The sequence below is a fragment of the Octodon degus genome, unplaced genomic scaffold, assembly GCF_000260255.1.
Source record: "Octodon degus isolate 3935 unplaced genomic scaffold, OctDeg1.0 scaffold00130, whole genome shotgun sequence".
Lineage (NCBI taxonomy): Eukaryota > Metazoa > Chordata > Mammalia > Rodentia > Octodontidae > Octodon > Octodon degus.
In genome coordinates, this window is record NW_004524706.1 from 5,355,837 (window position 1) to 5,374,341 (window position 18,505).

The window sequence follows — 18,505 nt, forward strand, 5'->3', positions numbered from 1 at the left end:
AGCCCCGCCCCAGCCAGGGTTTCCATGGTGATGACAAACAAGGCCAGGATTAGAGGGGTAGCTTCTGAGCTGCCAACTCTACAGCGCCATGATCCCCCCCGCAGACTCTCTGCTCAAGTACGACACGCCCGTATTAGTGAGCCGGAACACTGAAAAACGGAGCCCCAAGGTAAGGACTGGTCCCAGGGGATGGGGAAGCCCGGAAGCTCCACTTGGGGAAACACAGATCCCCACTCCTGAGGATCAGAAATCCCAAAGGACAGGGATTGCAACTACTGCCAGTAAAAGAAATTGGGACAAGGAGGGAGGGTGGGAGAGTTTACAAGAAGCTCAGATGTTGAGTGTGACCAAGATAGATTTAGGATGGGAAAGGAGTCACACGGAGATGGATGGAGCTTGCTGTTACTCATGGCATCCAGGTCCAGGATCAGGCAGAGATTTCCCCATCACTGAAGACGGGGAGCAGAGGCCTGACCATTCACCCGGAAACAAACATTCAGGCTTCAGGTTGGGACCGGTGATTCCTCATGGCTTCTTTCTGCTGAGACTTTTCCACTGAGCACACAGATGGGGAAAGTTGTGTGGGAATGGGGAGGGATGTGCAGGGGACTTGAAGCAATCCCGAGGGCCGGGATGTGTGTAGTCAAGTACCGGATTTGTCTCTTGCCCTCATCTTCCTTTGTCAGGCTCGGCCACTGAAAGTCAGCCCCCAGCAGCCTGGACCCTCCAGTACAGTCCCGCAGCCACCCAAAGCCAGACTGCCCTCAACTGCCTGTATTCCCGATCCTACAAAGCAGGCAGAAGAAATCTTGAATGCCATCTTGCCCCCAAGGTAAAAAAAAAAAAAAAAAAGTAGGACCAATGGCCTGGAGAAAGGCATGGGGCTTTTCATCCCCGAGCTGAGGACTGTGGGAAGACACTGTGCCCTCTCATTCTGGCTGGGGCTTCTTCCCAGTTACCCATAGCTTCTAGAGTTTTCATCATTCTAAGTCCTGGGATGGAGTCAGGAAACTTCACTTCAGTCCACTCTGATTTCCTAAGTCTTCTCAGCCAGTCCTTTGGCCTTAGATGCCGTCTATGTGCTGATGGTTCCCAAATGTATATTTCTAGCACTCTCCTCTCCTGAATGTTAGTCTAGTCGTACAGTCTCCTGCCTCCTTGGTGTCTTCACCAAGATGTCTAATAGACAGCTCAACCCTAATATGTCCAACTTGTGCCATAATCTCCTCCTCCTGCAACCAACTCATTCTAGACTTCTCCCCACTTGGGACTCAGACTGTCCTTCTTTGCTTGCTGTTGGTCTGTCTCAGCATGCGTCCTCTCCTTTAACAAATGCTTTTGACTCCACCTTCAAATTATCTCCCAAATCCAACCACTCTTCATACCTCAGCCACTGCCACATTGCTCCTACACTCCTGTCCACCCACTGCCACCTACACTCTTAGATGTGGCCTCCTGTCTGAAAACAATGCTTGCACTCTGCTTAAGCAATCTGTTCTCCACACAGCTCCTTAATCAAGGCAGAGCATGCCAGTCTTTTCCCAGAGACCCTAAAGCATCTTCCCACCTTAGTGGTCGTCTAGGAAACATGGTATCCTCTTTTAAATTTTTTTTATTTTATTTATTTATTTAGTGTGTGTGTGTGGCCAGCTCAGCCCACCAGGGGGCGGGGCTGGCTGGCATGTGGTGCTGGGGGATCGAACCGCAGTCCCTGTGCTTGGCTTAGTTTGTTCTAAGTGGGTGCTTTAGACCACTGAGCCATCTCACCAGCCCGAGGCCTTCTTTAAGAATCTTGTATAAAAGAACCTACCTAGCCTGGACATGGTACTGTGTGCCTGTAATCCCAGCGCTTTGGGAGGTTGAAAACAGGAGGATCACTGCGAGTCTGATCTATGTAGTGAGACCCTGTAGATCCTGTACTAAATACATAAAAAAAAAAAAAGAACCTTCCTCTTCAGTGTGATTCCCTTTACCTAGCTTTTTTCTTCTGCACCCACATCATGGATGTGCCCTTTCAACTTTTTTTTTTTTTTTTTTATGGGATCAGGGATTGAACTCAGGACCTTGCACTTGCCAAGCAAGCACTTATTCTACTGAGCTATCTCCCTGGCCCTCAACTGTTTTTATGTATTAAGTCTGGAGCATAGCTTCCACAGCTTTGGTACTGAGGATTAAACCCAGGTCTTCACACTGAGCCCTCAGTCCCTTTTATATTTTATTTTGAGGCCAGATCTTGCCAAGTTGCTAAGTTGCCCAGGCTGAACTTAGACTTGTGATCCTCCTGCCTCCACTTCCCAGAGTTGTGGGGTTACAGGCATATGCCATTATGCCTAGCTGGGCAGTTTTGGTTTTTTGTTTTTTTTAAGGCTGTGATAAAAAGGGGAAACAGGCAGAAAATGGGAGACTGTGATCTCAGAGGTGGAGGTTAGGGGCTGAGGGCTTTGTCAGTTGTTTCCTTCTTTGTCAGTTGTTTCCTTCCCATCAATGACTCAGAAGCCCTCTACCCTATGGAGGTTCTGTCCTCAAACTCCCTGTTGCCATTCCAGGGCTTGCTGTGACTCCAATACAGGATTCATTATGGAGAACCCACACAAGTACCCTGCCTTCAAGAATCTTCCCAGCCTCAACACACACACTGACCTCTTTCTGACTTAAATAGAGTTCATGGTGCCATGTATCTCCACCCCATAAATTGGTGGGATTTCCCGCTGGCCCTTCTGCTCAGATCAAGCAGAATGACCACATACCTGTTAGGAGGGTAAGAGCTGGAACAGTGGGTGGTTTCACAGAGGAGGCTTGGAGAGTGGAGACCACCCACTACCCATCCCTGAAGTAGGGTCTCTATGGAGGCAGCACAGTGGGCATGGCTTTTTTTGGGGGGGGGGGCAGAACTGGGGATTAAACTCAGGCCCTTGGGCTTTCCAGGGAAGCATTCATTCCACTGAGCCATCTCCCTGGCCTCTGGGCATGACTTTGGAACCCACATTCCAAGGAAAAGAGAGAGATGGGGATTCTGCGAGGTGGTAGCATAGCGATCTCTTGCTCCTGTTCATTCTGGGAGCTCAAAGGGTATGGGGTCCACTCAGCCTGGCTGTGTCTGTACCACAGGGAGTGGGTGGAAGACACACAGCTATGGATCCAGCAGGTGTCCAGCACCCCCAGCACCAGGATGGACGTGGTCCACCTTCAGGAGCAGCTGGACCTGAAACTGCAGCAGCGGCAGGCCAGGGAGACAGGCATCTGCCCTGTGCGGAGGGAGCTCTACTCACAGTGTTTTGGTGAGTGGGCTAAAAGGGGGTGGGCACCATTCACCCTCCTGGCTTCTTCCCTACCCCTTCAGTGCTAGTCCAAGTTCTGAGCACCACTGGGTGGAAGCCCACCCCATCCTGGAAGCAGTTTTTTCCCTCAGCCTGACTCACCCAATTACTACACACCCCCACCACTTCCATCCCTGCCTCTCCCACTCTTACAGAATCCAAGAGATCAGAGACCAATGGGGAAAATGGAGGGTTTATTTCCAGGATTTTAGGTGCACATCAACCCTGACAAACTTGGGTCCAAAGTGCTGGGTGTTAGCATAAAGGAAAGATTCTGGTTTTATACATTTGGCTGAGGGGATTGATCTTTAGAAACTGGTGGAGGTGGTGGCGGCAGCAAGGGTGCAGAAGCAAGACGAAGAAGTTAATTACTTAGTCTTGAAAGAAGACAGAGCCTTATGAGTCCTACAAGAACAAGATGGCATAAATTGTGTTTATAGAACATAATTGCCAATCTTATCTGTACCAGAAAAGAAGTTACCGCTACAGGGGAGGAACAGGAGCAGGTTGAGGGGGATTGCTTTTTAAGTCCTGTTTCACTCCCAGTCCCCAACCTAGCAGTCACTAATTCTGACAGCCTGAAATCCGTAGCCCTGAGCGGATGTTTGAGAGAAGATAAGACCTTCCAACTCAAGACTTTTTTCCCAAGGTATTTTATAATAAACACATAACTAGAAAAGTATTTTAATTAGAAAATACTTTTAATTAGAAAAATTAATGTTCTATGTTTATTTATACCTATCAACGTTCAGCTCTTGGTCCAGAAATATATTGCAGAGTGATTTGTAGTAGATTTGTGGTAGTGATTTGTAGTTGACAGATGAATTTAAAATCTGCCTCCTGGAGTGCTGGTGTCAAGTGGCTGTCCTCTAAACCTGCCTCATTGGCCCTAGGGACCCTGAGCTGCAACCCTCTTCCAAACTAGGTGCCCTGCAATCTCAGTATGATTGGGTTTGCCCTCCACATTGGTATCTATGGAGGGAAGAGGTCATAAGCTCTATATCCTGAAGGTCCCAGCCCCAAATCTGTTCAAGTAAGAGCACAACCTGGAGTCCTTCCCAAGAGGAAGGGTGGTTTTCCAGAGACAAAGTGTATGTGCCCTGTCTCTGCCTTCTCTGATCCTGTGATGCGCATATTGGAAGATGAACTGATCCGGGAGGTCACCATCAACTGTGCAGAGAGGGGGCTACTGCTGCTGCGCGTCCGGGATGAGATCCGCATGACCATCGCTGCCTACCAGACTTTGTATGAGAGCAGTGTGGCATTTGGCATGAGGAAGGCACTGCAGGCCGAACAGGGGAAGTCAGACATGGAGAGGAAAGTGAGTGGGATTTACCAGGGCCCTTTGGCCCTCTGAGGCACTTCTGTCAATCTCAGAACCACATACTTGTCACTGCAACACTCCATTCTGGCCCCTAGGGGGCCAGGGAGATAGCTCAGTAGAATAAGCACTTGCCTGGCAAGTGCAAGGACCTGAGTTCAATCCTCGGCTCTGCCAAAACAACAACAACAAAAACCCCAAAAACTCTGGCCCCTAGAGTACCCGTTTTGCATTTGTGGCTCCAGCTCTGGTCTACTCCCTTGGGGCTCCTGAGGTCATTAACAGCCAGCATGGTGGTCTTGGCCTGGTTGTCCACTAAGGAAGCTCCATGCCAGTCACTGATCTCCCACTGGGTGGCAGTACAAACCCTGGCAACACCAGGTTGGATAGCTGTTTCCTAAGCCCCTTATACCAATCCACCTGGTGACATCCCAGGATGATGGGGCATTGTGTCCTCAGATTGCAGATTTGGAGACAGAAAAGAAAGATCTGGAGAGGCAAGTGAATGAGCAGAAGGCAAAATGTGAGGCCACCGAGAAGAGGGAGACGGAGAGGCGACAGGTGGAGGAAAAGAAGCACAATGAGGAGATTCAGTTCTTAAAACGGACAAATCAGCAGTTGAAGGTAATGGAAGTGCCGGCCCTGTGCCCTGGCCCAGCCACAGCTTCACAGGCTAGACTGTTCATTACTTTTCCACTGATGGCTTTTAAATGACCTACACGTGGGGCCAGGGAGATGACTCAGTAGAATAAGCACTTCCCTGGCAAGTGCAAGGGCCTGAGTTCAATCCTACTTCTGAAAGAGAGAGAGAGAGAGAGAGAGAGAGAGAGAGAGAGAGAGAGAGAGAGAGAGAGAGAGCTACATGCACTGTGAAGGGGTACAGGAGGCCAACTTTGGGAGCAGGTGAAGGTTCTCCATTCCTCTATTCCTGGGGCATGGGCCATTCTCAATTCTGTTGTTCCATGAAATCTTAGCAGTGAAGGAAGTTTTCCTTCCTGAAAAGGTGCTTGTCCTCAGAGAAAATATATTCAGAAACTGAAGCTGCTTTCCTTCAGAGCTGGGCATTGGAGCCTTTCTCCATGGGGATGATCTCCCCTGCATGCATTGGCAGAAGTGTTTCTCCCCATCTCCACTGAGCTGCTGTGTCTGGGACAGTCAGTGGGTGAGCAGTGAAGGGGGTTGAGAGGAAGGATTTGAAATTGGAGACTTCCTCCATGTGTTGTGGTTTTCCTCAGAGCCTAGTTGCTGGTGGCATGCTTCTGTCCATGAGTTAGAGGGAGAAGCTGAAGGGAAAAAGGCTGTGCCAGGGAGAGGCCAGGCCACAGCCCTCTGCAATTCCATTCTTTGTCAGGCCAGAGGTTCACAAAGGTCAGGCCCCAGACCAGCATCATCCTCCTCATGGGCAACTTTGAGAATACATTATTGAAGCTGGGTGAGGTGGGGCACACCTGTAATCCCAGCATTCCAGAGATTCAGTCAAGAGGACTGCAAGTTTGAGGCCAGCCTAGGTTATATAGTAAGGCCCTATCAGAAAAAAAAGTATTGGCCCATCCTCAATCTATTGAACAGGATCTGTGTAGCTGATATTTTGTGCTCCATCTTTTTTTCCTCCAATACTGGGGATTGGACCAAGGGCCTTCATACTCCACAATCCATCTTGATGGCAAAGTCCCAGAAGATTCTGGGGCTTGTTGAGGTTTGAACATTACTCTTCTACATATATGACCTATGGACATGGAACAGCTTTCTCCCATGGCCCTGCCCTGATGCCTAGTCTTAGTGCAAGTTTTTTTTTTTTTTTTTTTTTTGGTACTGGGGATGGAACTCAGGACCTTGCGCTTACCAGACAGGCACTTATGCCACTGAGCTACCTCCCTGGCCCTCCGCTCTTAAGATTGGCAGACATGTTGGGTCTGCACACCAAAGGCCATTTCTTTGCAACAAAGAGTGCTCTATGTTAACCACCAGTAGATGACAAAGATTTTCTTGTTGATGAAGAGCTTAACAAAATGAGGGCCAGTAAGACAGCTCAGAGGACTAAGCGCTTGTTTAGGCAAGCACAAGGACCTGGGTTCAATCTCTGGCAACACAGGCTTGCTGATGTCTGCATTTACTTGGCATCCTCTGGGGCTACTTCCTTACTATAACCCTTTGTCGTAAGCCCAGGTTCCTTTTTTTTTTTTTTTTGCAGAACCGGGGATTGAACTCAGATTCTTGCATTTGCCAGTCAAGTGCTTATCCTACTGAGCCATCTCCCCTGCCCCTACCCCAGTTTCCTTAGTTCTCCCTGCAGTAGTTAGAAGTAAGAGCAAAACGGAGTACTTTAGCACCTTTCTGATGTTCAAAAGCAGCCTTATAATCTCCAGGGTGGATTGCTTAGAAATGAGCTATTCTTATTGGCACAAAGCAACTTCTTGCACTCCCCAGAACAGACCTATTTACATACAGATCTGTCCAGAGACTGTGATAGCAAATCACTGTACTGGCTGCCAGAGAAGCACAGTGAACAACTTCCCAAGTCTCTTAAGCTTTCCAGAAAGACAGACAGCTCCCTACTTATTGGTAGCAATTTTCTTTAATTGGGTGTCAAGCTGCCTCAGTGGCTGATAATTTGCTTTCTTCCAAACCTCTGGTCCCAGCAGTGCTTCCAGGATCCTAACCCAGAAGTATTCAGACCTGAAGTCTGAGCAATGAAAAACTACCATTTCATCAACTTTTATTCAATTTCCTTTTCAACATTTTGTATTATACACTGATTACTGTATGGAAACCAGAACAGTTCTGGTTTCTCCTAATGTAGCAAACACTGCATGCCAAGCCAGAAATCAGCTAACAGAAAATATGGAATTGATAATGATGAAAATGAGAACACTTGGAGTGGCAGCATTTGAATTATTCTTCCACACTTTTATCACCTCTCAGCTATTTGTTAGGTTGTAAGTTTCAGGCATTAATGGGAGTTTGTTTTTGTTTTTCAGGCCCAACTGGAAGGCATTATTGCACCAAAAAAGTGATGACTTCCATGAGTCTCAGTGAGCACTTCCACCCCATCATAAGCCCCTTTAAATAAACAGCTGGTTCCCTCAATGGACAAGGCGACCCTCCCCCAGTCACCAATTGGTCAGGAATTACAGTGGCCCCAGGAAACACCTAGTCTGGTGGCCAGGCTCCTGGCTGGGCAATGGAAGAGACTGTAACCCAATCCGTATGCTGCTTCAGGGTCAAGCCGGAGACATGCCAACTCAGACCTTAAGCAGCAGCTCTTTCCCACCAGGAGTCAGAGCCATCCACTTCTGGCCAAAGCAGCTGCTCTGTCTCAGTTCTTGCTTCAGTCTATCTCACACCTTAACCTGGGCTTCCTTGGCCTCAGTCCTTTCACTGTTGTACCTACTCAAATGCAATTTTTAGTAAATCTTCTTGGAGCTATGGTTTTATAACGTGTCATCTTATCCCCTGCTGTCAAATGAATCCCTTTCTCTTGCCTAGATTAGGAAACAGTGGCACACAATTAAACCATCGCTTTGGGGAAAGTAAATGCTTGCTGGAAAGGAGTACAAGTCCCAGTATCCTTTGGAGCTGTCTGTACCTCAGCTCCTCCCCCAACAGACATCATTTGTTCTCTTTATTCTGCAGAAAATCAAACCCCGATCACACCCTCCTAATTAGCCAAGTTTAATTAGCCACTGGAGAGTTAGCATCTCGCATGCAGTTCTAATTTTTAATGATCAGCTACAACCTAGACTTTTGTAGAGTCCTAAGATTGAATTAGCAACATAAAATCTTAACTCAGGGCAGACCAGGGTGGGCTAGAGCAGCAAGCTGGGCTATCCACTATTCAGTTACGTTCCACAAGTACTGCTCCTAAGAGTGCACTAACATTTCCATTAGTGTAGACTGCCTGGAATGCTCAGTATCCCCTAAGAGGAACAGGGACTCCCTCTTTGGCAGGATTTTAATGTGACACTGGTCCTGGACAAGGCTTCCAGGCTGTTACTCCAGAACCATCCTACAAAAACTGTATTTCAAGTGAAACACACTCTATCTTAAACTGGGAGTTGCAGCTTTGACCAACTGTCCTGGGGACTCTGAAGCTTTCAGAGGAAGAATTTTTTTTTTTTTTAGATCTGCTGGTTCCATGATTTGACAGTAAAATACTTGTGTCAAAGTGGGTCCCCTTCAGCTCAGTGAGGGACAGAAGTTGCTGAAGCTGAGGGCTGGGGAGATGGCTCAGTGGAATAAGCACTTCCCTGGTAAGTGCAAGGGCCTGAGTTCAATCCCTAGTTCCCCCCTGCCCCCCCCAAAAAAAGGAAGCTGAAGCTTTTCCTACTTCATGCCTAGCCATGTACACTAGTATCCTTAAACCACTTTTTACAGTTCTGTCCCAAATTGCTACTTCTCAGTATAAAATACCACTCTGCATTCTGTAGACTTCATTTCCCATTTCTATCAATTCACACACACACACACACACCCCAGAGCTACACTCTGGAGGAACTAAAGGCCAGCTGTCTGCAGTGGCAAGGAACTCTTTAGGGCTGAGGTTCTTTCTCTGTATTTTCACTTCCACTGGTGAATGGCTTCAGCTATTAAATCTCAGAACACACACATTATGGCTTTAAAAATGCCACCTGGGCATTATGAAAACAACACAATTTCTAATTGTACATTTTGATGTAATTTAATAAATAGCTATTTAGATGTTACTACTTAGGTCTGAATTTTTTTTGTTTGTGTTTTTGTCCTTCTGAGTCATTGGTCGTCTTCTTGTTCCGGTTCCTATTTTTCACATTGTGTGTTTCATAGTAGCGTACACCAACTTTTTTGGACTGCTGCTGCCGAACTGCTCGCCTTCGCTGTAAAAAAACAGCAAACAAAAATCAAAAGCTGAAAGATGTAAAACAGGAGCGGTTTCTCACCTCTCCTCTACCTCCTGTGTAGCCTCCAGATACTGGAAGCAGAGCTAAGGGGGAGAGACTCCTTCAGACACCTGTTCAGTGACTAACAACTCAGTTACAGCTTCTTATCCAATGTGTGGATGCTTTCTGCAATATTCCCAACAAATTTCTCCTCCTGAGAGGGCCCACTGCAGCTCTGTATAGCTGTCACAAAGGACCAAGATCAGCTTGCCTAGATAGCTCTGTCACTCATGTGTCACTGGCCTGGGACCACACAAAACAACCCATTTTCTCAGATGCTAGGCTGTAGTTGAGAAGACAGTGAGGAGGAATTTCTGAGTCAAAGACATAGACTCAAGAATTTCTACCCAGGGGCTGGTGAGATGGCTCAGTGGTCTAAAGCACCTACTTAGAACAAGCTTAGCAAAGCACAGGGCCCGCGGTTCAATTCCCCAGCACCACATGCCAGCCAGCCCTGCCTCCTGGTGGGCTGAGCTGGCCATACACACACAAACACAAAATAAAAAAAAAAAAAAAAAAAAAGAATTTCTACCCAGCAGGACTCCTCTTAATCCTAATTAAGTGCCGGCCCCCCAAGTCACTGAAGATTGAGCTTCCTGGACTCAGCTCCAAGACCATCCTTGTTTCAGAAAGACGGAGCCTTGAGAACCAGAATTCTCTCTACTTGTTATACTTGGGTCTTAAGAATCAAAATACTTACTTCCTTAGAGGTAAGCATCCTTTGAGTTTTACTTGACTGTTCCTCTTCCCTCTGTGCCTTTCGCTTCCTTCCCTTTTTAGTAGGTGCTAGAAACAAATAATAATTAAAATAGGAAAAAAATTTTTTTCTATTTAAAAGTTTGTCTGCAAACCTTATGGAGGGGACAAGCTTGTCAAAAAGAGAGGAAGCCATGTATAGATAAGAGTGAGTGAGCAAAACAGGGAGGAAAGTAGGGAAGGCATCAGGTCAGAACAGACCATGTAGGCCCTGGCAGGGTTTGTATTTGTGTCACACAAATACCCTGATGTGGGAGCTGTCAGTCAAAAGCAGTAAACCAGGGGGCTGGGGAGATGGCTCAGTGGAATAAGCGCTTCCTTGGCAAGCGCAAGGGCCTGAGTTCAATCCCCGGTTCCGCAAAAAAAAAAAAAAAAAAAAAGCAGTAAATGATGAACATATAGAATGCCTCTGCCCCAAGCTGTGCACTCATCCTTAGATTCTAAGGATGCTAAGATCATTTTTAACAGATTTCTGAATGTGCACTATAAGAAGTAGATAACCTAGTTTGTGTGATATATAGTACAGGGAGCCAGGGGAACCACCAGATGTAAATATTTGTGTGGATGACAACACATGAAAGAAGCCAGAAAGTCTCCTCAAATTTGGAAGATGTAAACCACATCTAAATGATTTAAATATATGTACCTGTTTTATCTACTTCTTCTTTAGGAGGTTTTGTTCGTTCTTCGGATTTTGTAAAAACCTTCTCACTTAACCCCTTGGGTATTCTGCAACAGAAAAAGCAAAGTAGGGCTCAGGAGATAGCTCAGCAGTGTAAGTATCTTTCTGGCAAATGCAAGGTCCTGAGTTTGATCCCTGACATCAAAAAAAAGAAAGAAAAAGTAATGAAGCAGCCCAACATCACTCTTGACTGTATCAGTCAGGATGACTTAGGAGATCTCCTACAGGTTCAAAGACAGGCACTCTACTCCTGTTTAGTTACCATTAAAGGAAACAGTCAACATCCAACAGTTTTTATAGCTTCTGAGCCAATTCTAAAATACTTACAATTAAACATTTCATATTCCAGGTATCAACACATGGTAAGGGCTGGTGATATAGCTCAGTGGACTAAGTGCCTGCCTAGGCAAGCGCAGGGACCGGGGTTCAATCCCCAGCACTACAGCGGTGCCGGCCTTGTCCCTGGGCACACTGAGCCAGTTACCAAGATGGGCACAATGTTGCACGCCTGTAATCCCAGCACCACAGGGAATGAAAACAGGAGGATCACTCCTAAGTCTGAGCTGTGTAATGAGACCCAGTACCAAATACATTTAAAAAAAAAAAAAAAGGTAAATGTACAGATTACAAATTTACAAACTATAATGTGTAAGATGATAAGAGTATTACCTGACTGCTGAAAACTTTTTAGCTTTAGCTTTGTTTAAAAACTTTTGGTATTTTGCAATCTTCTCATCTAGGGCTTTAATCACTGCTTTAGTGTCATTTCCTACTTGTTCTTCCTGGGACTCTGGATCAGCCTCTTCCTTGTCATCATCTTCTGGCTGCTCCTGCTCCTGTGCCTCCTCATCAGCAGAAAAGCTTTCCAGCTCATCTTCGATGTCTGACACCTCCACGGGAACCAGGTCATCCCCAGAAAACTGGGGCACGACATTGATTTTGCCGAAGTTCTGGCGAACCCGTGCAAGGATCTGCTGCATTTCAGAGTTGGCGGTACAGGGATGGTCCTCTTCTTTTTCTTTTTCAATGATAGATTCTGAATCTTTACCTCTGGTCTCTGCAGTTTCCTCTTCCAAGCTGTTCTGAGTTGTTTCTGTAGCATCTTCCATGGATAAAGAAGAAAGAAGCTATCAAAGCCAAAAAACAGTGGGGGAAGGGAGAGAAATGGAATCAGGAAAGAAAAATTGAATTCCTAAACTCATACCTTGCTCTTTTTTTTTATGAGCAGAATATATTTATTGAGAGAAAGAAAGCTCCTGTCCTGAGAGAGGGACGGGGGGGGGGGGGGATGGGGGATTTTCCCCCCCATACCTTGCTCTTAAATGAGTGTTCTCTGTTTAGGACTAAGGGGAAGTACAAAAACTTCCACACTGATGGGGCTGGTGAGATGGCTCAGTGGTCTAAGGCACCTACTTACAACAAGCTAAGCTAAGCAAAACACTGGGACCTTGGTTCAATCCCCCAGCACCACATGCCAGCCAGCCCTGCCCCCTGGTGGGCTGAGCTGGCCACACACACACTAAATAAATAAATAATAAATAAATAAATAAATCTTTAAAAAAAAAAAAAAACTTCCACACTGAGTCAGAACATCAATCTACTTGAAGCCAGTGCAACCTAGACCCAGAATCCAGTACAATAAAACAGGACACATCTGTGGTTGTAAAAGGTGTCTCAGTTATAATGTTTAATCAGTAAACCCAAACAATCATTTAGTACAGGTAGGTGAGATTCCCTAGATCACCCTGGAATACTATAAGGAACAGGGAGTTGCTGAGATAAGCACACAGAGCACAAACACATATGAAAAGGCACGCCAGGCTCAACAGACTACAACAGTACTACAGAGAGGTATTTGGAAGCATCTTGAAAGAAGACTGAAGGGGAACTTGATGAGCAAGGGCTCAAATGAACACTAAGCTCAGGAACGCTACAATGACAGGCCGATCCCACATGTCATGCTTTCCACTGGTACTTTCTACACCTATTGATCACTTTGCTTTGCAATGCAGACTCACAGAAATGAAGTGATTTTCCAAAGGCAAGAATATGAGGTTAGCTGGGTGTAGTGGTGCAACCTGTGATCCCAGCACTCCATGGGCAAACAGATGGGAGAATTTGAGCTACACAGGTGAGTTCAAGGTCAAGCCTGGACTGCTTGGTAAGACCTTACCTCACAAAGCAAGCAAGCAACCAATCAAATGATTAGCTAAAAGCACTGGATAAAAGTCAGGAATCCAGAAAATCTAGAAAACTATATACAAATTTGTAAAATTTCCCAGTAAAGTAACTTTTAGTTTTCAGACTCTCAAGAACTGTCAGACTCATCAACGGAAACAGAAAAGTGAACAACAACAGAGAGAGAGAGAGAGAGAGAGAGAGAGAGAGAGAGAGAGACAGACACAGACAGACAGGAATATTAAATCAGGGGAACCAAATATAATAGTTTATGGGTTTTAAAAAATACCTACAGGGGGGCCTGGAGAGATAGCACAGTAGAATAAGTGCTTGCCTGGCAAGTGCAAGGGCCTGAGTTCAATCCCTGGCTCTGAAAAAAAAAAAAAAAAAAAAAAGCCAAAAACCAAAAACCAAAAAACCCCTACAGTGTCTTGCTATGCAGTTCAGACTGGCCTTTAAATGACAATGATCCTCCAGTCTCAGCCTCTGGAGCGCTGCAATTATAGGCATGCACCACCATGTCTGACCAATAGTTTTTAAGAATTACCTGAATTGGGGCTGGAGAGATAGCTAAGTGTGCTAAGTGCTTGCCTGGCAAGTGCAAGGATCTGAATATGATCCCCAGTACTGCATGCTGTGCTGGCCTCGGAACCCCAGGCGTACCATGTTGGCCAGAAAAACCAGGAATGCTGGTACCTGCTGTAATCCCAGTGCTGGGGAGGCTGAGATAGAAGGATCACTACAAGTCCGAGCTGCATATATAGAGCCTGTACCAAATAAATACATAATTGATCGATCAACTTATTGATTAAAGCAAACCCCTCAGTGGCTTCCTGTCATATCATCCTCCCCTTCTGCTCCATACCCAGTCAGTGACTTCTCTTCAGCACTGCGGACACAATAAGCATATCCCATATCAGGGCTCTGCCTGGAATGTCCTGTTTTGTTTTGTTTTTTTTTTAAATGTATTTGGTTGTTACAGTGTCTTACTATGCAGCTCGGACTCAAGTGTTCCTTCTGTTTTCAGCCTCCCCAGCTCTGGGATTACAGGTGTACCCCACTACACCTGGATTCTGTGGCCGGCTCAGCATGCCTTGGGGGCGGGGCTGGTGCAGCTGGTGTGTTAGTGCGCTGAGTTATCTAGCTAGCCCTTGCCATGTGTTTTAGATGCTCTCTCAGCTTCTGCTTCATATCATGAAGGCCTCTGTGAAACGCTACTTCCTCAGAGGCCTTCCCCAGCCATCTCTTTTTCGAAAGCCTTCTTCAATGCCCTATCCTGGGTTTACTTTCTTCACATTACACAAATTTCTCAACACTATGAACTTAGGGGTAGGGCCGGCCAGATAGCTTGGTGGACTAAAGCTCCTGGCAGTGGCCAGGGTTCAATCCCCAGCATGTTGTGCTGGCCCTGTCCCCGTCCTTCCAGCATGCTGAGACATTGATTGAGACTGGGTGGGACTGGGGAGATAGCTCAGTGGTCTAAGTGCCTGCCTGATTAAGACTGGGCGTGGTGGCGCACCTGTAATCTCAGTGCTTGGGAGGCTGAAAACAGAAGAATCGTTACGAGTTGGATCTATGTAGTGAGATCCTGTAGACCCTGTACTAAACATATTTTTAAAAAACGAACTTATTGTATGCTCTCTACCTCCCTGTGATATAATACACATACATATTTAGTTTTTATTCTGGTGTCTAACAGAACTCTTTAAACCCTTGGAATTTCTTAAGGGATAAGGTATCTTTTGATTGTCCTAACCAGTCTCTTTTCTTCACACCCAAGTCTTAAGCTGATGTGATAATTCATGGACACAGTTTGTAGATAGCTTCAGGTGGTGGTGAAGACTGAGCTCAAGGTCAGGGCAATGGAGTTAATCAACAGTGCTTACTGTATGAAGCCCCCATAAAAATTCCTAATAGGGTCCAGGAGTTTTTCGAGTTGAACACAGGAGGGAGGTAACACACAGTGGGAATGGAAGCTCTGCTTCCTTCCCATATCCTGCCTAAGCATCACTTCCAACGAGCCTTCTCACTTGAAATAAACTGGCAATCATAAATAGGTACATTCCTGAGTTCTGTGTTCATCTAGCAAATTCATTAAGCCCCAGAACCCCTAGAACTGTATTTATACTTAACTGGAACCCATATGCACCTGGCATATGAATTAATGGGACACCCAGCAGATGTTAGAGAACAGCAGAAGTGGAGTAGAAAAACACACATGCACACAGGAAAATAAATTTAACAGGGCAGGCCCTGTCTCTTCACTGCAGCACCCCTAGCTCCTAGAGTGCCTGGCACAGTAGCACACATGGCTGAATGAATGTATCAGTCAACAACTGACAGCATACAAAGGCAAACTATTTTGCTTGGTGTGGTTTTAGCAAGAAAAGAGAACAAAAAAACACTAGCTTCAGGCATGCCAATTCTGACTGCTGGAGAAAATGTTCAAATGGCATTACTTAGACATAGTTGCAACTCTGGAAACAGTTTGCAAAGAGAAAACCAGGGCTATATGGACCTAAAGCAGTATCAGCAGAGAAGTGAACTTCGAACCTAACAATTTAGAGACACTTGGCTGAGTTCTAAAAAAGGCCCTAGAAACAGGGAAGCAAAGCACTATGGTTGAGCCCTGGAGCAGTCCACTGCTATGATGAGACAGGGCAGTGGGGAACTGATAGATTCAGCTCAGAACCCCAGGCTAAGACCTGCTTCCTGAGCATCATCAACTGTACCACTCTCCTTTCTCACTGGACCATGGCCTTCTTGAGGGGAAGGGCTTAACTCATTCCTTTGTTCCCTGTGTCTTGTTCTAAAAAATGTTCAATAGATGAATCCTGGTGATGGCTCTGTATCTCACACTTAATAAGTCAGAGGTACCAAAAGATTACTTACCTTTCCTTTTCTTTTCAGCAGTTTTTGCCATGTAATCCAGGATGACTTGAACGAACTTGCTATTCTCCTGCCTTAGCCTCCCAAGCATTAAGCACTGAGATTACAAGTGTGCATCATCATATGTAGCCCAACAGGCCCCATTTAATAAGCTCTCTTTGCCCTAAAAAGGCTATCTAAGCTTGGTCTTCTATGATACTTCTGCCTGTTATTCTCTAATGCCACCCCCAACAAGTCCAAGGCAGTGGTACTCTGGACTGAGAAGCTGCACCTGAAATATCTACCTCAAAAGAATAAGAAAAGAATAAGAAGCTCAAGCTCCACAGAGGGAGGCAACCAGAACTGGTACCCTATCAAGGTGTGTAACCTCAATTTCCAAGAGCTTAATGCATCCAGTTTTTTTTTTTTTTTTTTTGCAGAACCAGGGATTGAACCCTGGTCCGTGCACTTGCCAGGCAAGCGCTTATTCCACTGAGCTATCTCCCCGGCCCAATGCATCCAGTTCTTACCGGGGGTGCTGTGGGTGACTCTGCATTGGGCGGCTTGACAAAGAAAGGGATCCGGCCCCTCTGCCAGTCGTTAAGGACCATCTTTCCCACAGTCTGTAAGTCAGGCTCTCCACCCTGAAATGTCAGGAAAGATTCCCAATTAAATCCAAAGAATAGAACCACTTGCCACTTTGGGGGCATTTCAGATGTCCCAGTCGTTCACCTCCATCTGCTTGACAAGCTTTGTATGGCTCACATGACACACACAAAACAGTCCATGCCACACTCAACGGGCCTACAGCTAACACCAATCCAAAATCTCAGACCCTGGCTCACCTTTAATAATTTCCCAGTTCGGAAAGCGAGCTTTTCAAGAAAATCCTCAGCATTCTCCCATGAGTCAATCTTGTATGTCTTACTGATATATTCTGGCTTTGCTCGTTCTAGGACAGCACCAATATGGTCTTCAGGAGCCTTGATCTTTTCTACTTGAACCTAGATATTAATAGAAATTTCTTGCTTTCAAACTCTACTGTGGAAAAAGGGAAATTTCCAGTGTTCTTTGAAACACGAATGGATTTCAACATCGTAAGATGTGAGGAGCCTGGCAGGAGCCTGTCTCAGCGATGGCGAGACATGGTCGGCTGCAGGAATACTGCTCAAGGCTGACCACAGCCACCCAGAACTCAGCGCTAATCCCGGCTCACCACAAACTTACTGGCTTCCGCAAACAGTTTGCATCTGGAATGCTCCAGGCTACCCACGTGTAGAAATGGTTAAAAGCCTGCCAATCCCACCATAGCTGAGAATGGAATAGTTTAAGAAGGAAGCAGAGGAATGTGCACAAGATATGTGGCCAAAAGCCTGGTTAAGGTTTGGGGAGCCATTGAAAGTTTTGGTCATGTTCAGAAACAAGTGAGGAAATGACTGGGTTTCCAATGACTCAACCCATAAACCCACCAAGATGAATTACCACTAAACATAAACAGGCCCTGCTTGCCTCTAGATCCTGTGTGTACACTCCAGCGATGACACTATTGCGGGATGACACTGACCAGATATACCCATGATCCCACTAATTTCTCAGACAGGCTGTGATGGAAGGAAAGACTGCCTTATTTAGTATCATGGTCCTAATGCTTGGTTAGATAACCTGACCCCATGCTGCCTTCTGAATGAGAAAAAAAGTAAAGGTTTATAGGATTCCCTAAGAGCACCCCCACCAAAGGCAAACAGGCCATTAGGATGAAATACTTACAACGCCTTTCAGCACAATGTCTGTCTCTGAGTCCTCAGAAGGGTAAACCACGCCTGGACAGTCGATGAGAAATATCCGACGCATCAAGGTAATATACTGCCAGACCTGTAGTCAGAATAAAGTCAACAACATCTCTGAGTCAGGAATAAACCACAAGTTTACCTTCACAAACCCTGCATCCTGCTCTCAATCTCTCCTCTAAGACACTTCTGCCAAGTATAAACCAAAGTTTCTACAAGTTAAGAGCCCAAAAATAAAGTAGAAAGAGGATTTCTATCTAGTATTGTACAGTAATACCCACTAAATCTTTCTAAATTTTAAAAGTATTCTTAGAACATGGTACTATGGGCCTCCTTGGTTCTAACCAAAATCATGCTGTTCCCCAAACCCTGTGCTCCAAGTTCTATCCCTCAATCATGAGAATCTATCAAAGGCTGAGCTTTCCTTTTTAACCAAGGCATCAAAATTCTTTGGGTTGGTTTTGTTCATCAATGTAAAAGGTTGGAATGACAATTTAAAACAGGTTTGGGGGCTGGAGAGATGGCTCAGTGGTCTAAAGCACCTACTTGAAACAAGCTTGGCAAAGCACAAGGACCGCGGTTCAATCCTCCAGCACCACATGCCAGCCAGCCCCGCCCCCTGGTGGGCTGAGCTGGCCACACACACACAATAAATAAATGTAATAAATAAAAATAAATAA

General features: G+C 45.8%; 2 protein-coding genes across 4 annotated transcripts in view; one reads left to right on the plus strand and one right to left on the minus strand.

Moving 5' to 3' along the window:
* The window catches only part of Dnali1 (dynein axonemal light intermediate chain 1), a 13,960-nt gene extending 5,118 nt beyond the window's left edge, over positions 1-8,842 (plus strand). The window contains exons 1-6 of one of the 2 annotated variants that reach the window (XM_004641035.2): positions 62-169; positions 687-832; positions 3,109-3,278; positions 4,460-4,638; positions 5,098-5,262; positions 7,617-8,842. In XM_004641035.2, the coding sequence (XP_004641092.1) occupies positions 89-169; positions 687-832; positions 3,109-3,278; positions 4,460-4,638; positions 5,098-5,262; positions 7,617-7,652 (777 nt within the window). In that variant the 5' untranslated portion in view covers positions 62-88 and the 3' untranslated portion in view covers positions 7,653-8,842. Of the gene's footprint in view, positions 1-61; positions 170-686; positions 833-3,108; positions 3,279-4,459; positions 4,639-5,097; positions 5,263-7,616 lie in introns of those variants that run through there. The other variant, XM_023701127.1, reaches the window with a different exon arrangement.
* A 458-nt stretch (positions 8,843-9,300) lies between these two features.
* Positions 9,301-18,505, minus strand: part of Gnl2 (G protein nucleolar 2) — a 27,185-nt gene continuing 17,980 nt past the window's right edge. For both annotated transcript variants that reach the window (XM_023701102.1, XM_004641097.2), the window contains 7 exons: positions 17,806-17,910; positions 16,884-17,042; positions 16,569-16,682; positions 11,662-12,119; positions 10,957-11,039; positions 10,255-10,340; positions 9,301-9,491 (listed from right to left, as the gene is read on the minus strand). In XM_023701102.1, coding sequence (XP_023556870.1) covers positions 9,342-9,491; positions 10,255-10,340; positions 10,957-11,039; positions 11,662-12,119; positions 16,569-16,682; positions 16,884-17,042; positions 17,806-17,910 — 1,155 coding nt within the window. In that variant the 3' untranslated portion in view covers positions 9,301-9,341. The remainder of the gene's footprint in view (positions 9,492-10,254; positions 10,341-10,956; positions 11,040-11,661; positions 12,120-16,568; positions 16,683-16,883; positions 17,043-17,805; positions 17,911-18,505) is intronic.